The 2,364-nt window shown below is 39.0% G+C and overlaps 1 protein-coding gene across 1 annotated transcript in view; it reads right to left on the reverse strand.

Moving 5' to 3' along the window:
• The window catches only part of drap1 (DR1-associated protein 1 (negative cofactor 2 alpha)), an 11,701-nt gene extending 9,417 nt beyond the window's left edge, over positions 1-2,284 (reverse strand). Inside the window, exons 1-3 of the mRNA XM_015371660.1 lie at positions 2,088-2,284; positions 1,532-1,604; positions 1,071-1,164 (exon numbers count right to left, since the gene is read on the reverse strand). Coding sequence (XP_015227146.1) covers positions 1,071-1,164; positions 1,532-1,604; positions 2,088-2,129 — 209 coding nt within the window. The 5' untranslated portion in view covers positions 2,130-2,284. The remainder of the gene's footprint in view (positions 1-1,070; positions 1,165-1,531; positions 1,605-2,087) is intronic.
• Between the last annotated feature and the right edge of the window lie 80 nt (positions 2,285-2,364).

Genomic DNA, 2,364 nt, shown 5'->3' on the forward strand with positions numbered 1-2,364 from the left:
CTCCAGAGTGTTGTTCAGCATGGGGGTGAGTAGAAAATGAAGGCTAATCATGTTTTGGGTGTACTATTCCTTTAAAATGCTTTTTTAAACAAATAGCTTTACAGTTCGCTCTTAAAAACATCAACGGATTCAAGTAAGCGGAAGGAAAGCGGAAGATCATTCCAGAGCGCCGGCGTTCTGTCAGCTCAGCATACCGCGTCAGGCCAGCATACCCTTATAAAACGCATGATCGTTATTAGCCGTTATTATTCCCACAGAATGGCTTCAGTTTGTCAATGAGTGAATCCTAATCCTAATCCTAAAGTCATTCATTTCCCCCCTCAGAATCAATTCATCCATTTATGTGTAATCTGAAAATAATTTCAGGAGTTCTTTATGTGCTGTAAAGATAAATAAATAAAAATAAAATGATCCACATGTCGCTCATATTATTTAAAAAAATAAATAAATCCCACATCCTGTCAACTGAGTTGTAGAATCTTCTCCCTATGAATATTTAATTCTCTGTGAAAAAATCCTGATCATATTTTAATAAGATCCCCGTCAAACGGACTTGTAATGTTTTTATTTTAAAGTTAATGTGTGTAGTGGAACTAGTGATGGACTTTTTTGTTGTTTTATGTACAAAACAACGAGAAAAACCTGACTAAATCAGCTAAAACAGCGTGATTGGCTGTAAGGAGAGCAGAGACACTCTTTGTAATGCGTATTACTGAGGGTATGCTGGCCTGACACGGTATGCTGAGCTGACAGAACACCGGTGGGACCGCCTGAAAGGAGCGATCTTCCCTGGGACCGTATGCAGGTTCAGGTCCGGAGACCCTTAGCCTCCGAGAGGCGCTATAAGGACACAAGTCTCTAATGTAGGAGGGAGCCTGAAAGGCCCTGAAGGCCAGCGCCAGGATTTTAAACTGAAACTGTATAAAACACAAACAGCAAGGAAGAAATATGCATATGAAACAAAAAGCATTTTGCCCTTTGTATATCAAATCTGGGAAGAAACAGTAAAAACATGTAGTTAGTCTGCAGCTGAAGCAGTTGAACCGAAACAGAGAAATCCAGAAACTCACAGATGCGATGTCGTCATCGTCTTTGCGTTCCTGGACTGGGTGACGTGGCAGGCCTTCGTAAGCAACGACTCCAGAAAGAGCTCCAGAGCTCTCGCTGAGGGTTCATTTAAGGAAATTACACTGCTGCAGGTCAAAGTGTCTCAGAATAGCAACTCTACTTAAACTTAAGACATTAGGTGAAATAATGCAGATCAGAAAATGCTTTGTTCTCTAAGGTTTGAGTTCTGCATTAAATAAACTCTGTTTGATTGTTGGTTCTTTCTAAACAATGACACATAACTAAAACACGAGACAGGGGAAGCGGTGACCTAGTGGTTAGGGCATAGAGCTTGAAGTCCTGGGGTTGTGAGTTTGAAACCCACTCCCACAGACTGCCACTCTCCAAAGTGAGATCAATAAAGTTCAATTACAACTAATTATAATCTATCTTGCATAGATAAACAATTGAAGCAGAAGGATACAGATAATAACAGGGACTGCTGCAGCCACTTTGCCTATTTCTTCATCTGTCTGCATGATCTTCTTGATCCTCGCCTGAAAAAGAACAGATCTGATGTGATTTCTGTGGAAACTATCAGCAAATTCCAACTTTCAAACATTAATTCTGCATCAGCATCCAGGATGGGAACATAAACAACTATGCAGATTATTAACTACAGATTAAATGTAGTAAATGCAGGATGTAGCATATAGCATTGACAGTTATGCACACGAATTCTTCTAAAATACATCCAAGTTAGCTGTGAATGCTAAAAACAACGACTTCTGGTAGCTAACTTGAGACAAAAACATAAAAATAAATAAATTGTTGAACTCGGACGACATTAGGGTTTATCTAAATGGAATTTTGAACATTCAAGAAAAGAGTATTTGTAAAATATTTTTCTATTTTCGCTCTTTGAGCAACAAAAGACACCAAAAAGAACTCAAGTTAAGCTAAAGTAGCTAGCCTCTCATACAACAGTTAGCTAAAGTTAGCTAGTGTTGACGCCGGTAGAAATAAATATTTTAACTTACCGGAGGGAATCTGGCGTTATATTTCTTCTTTTTGCTTGGCATACTTAAATAAATTTGTGGTTAAAGTAAAATAAAATACAAAAAAACCCTCAGGATTATAACCCTATTCCATAAACAGTCCTCCTCCTGCTGTCCCGGCTAACCTGTTAGCACGCTGCCGTTAGCGGGTCCGTGTCAGTTTGGTTCCGCTGGATCTCAGAGCCTCAAACAAACTCACTCTGTTCCGCAGAAAAAAATCAAATCTCACTTTATAATTACATCTTTCATTATGATGAAT

Source organism: Cyprinodon variegatus, unplaced genomic scaffold (assembly GCF_000732505.1).
Source record: "Cyprinodon variegatus isolate N-32 unplaced genomic scaffold, C_variegatus-1.0 Scaffold62, whole genome shotgun sequence".
Lineage (NCBI taxonomy): Eukaryota > Metazoa > Chordata > Actinopteri > Cyprinodontiformes > Cyprinodontidae > Cyprinodon > Cyprinodon variegatus.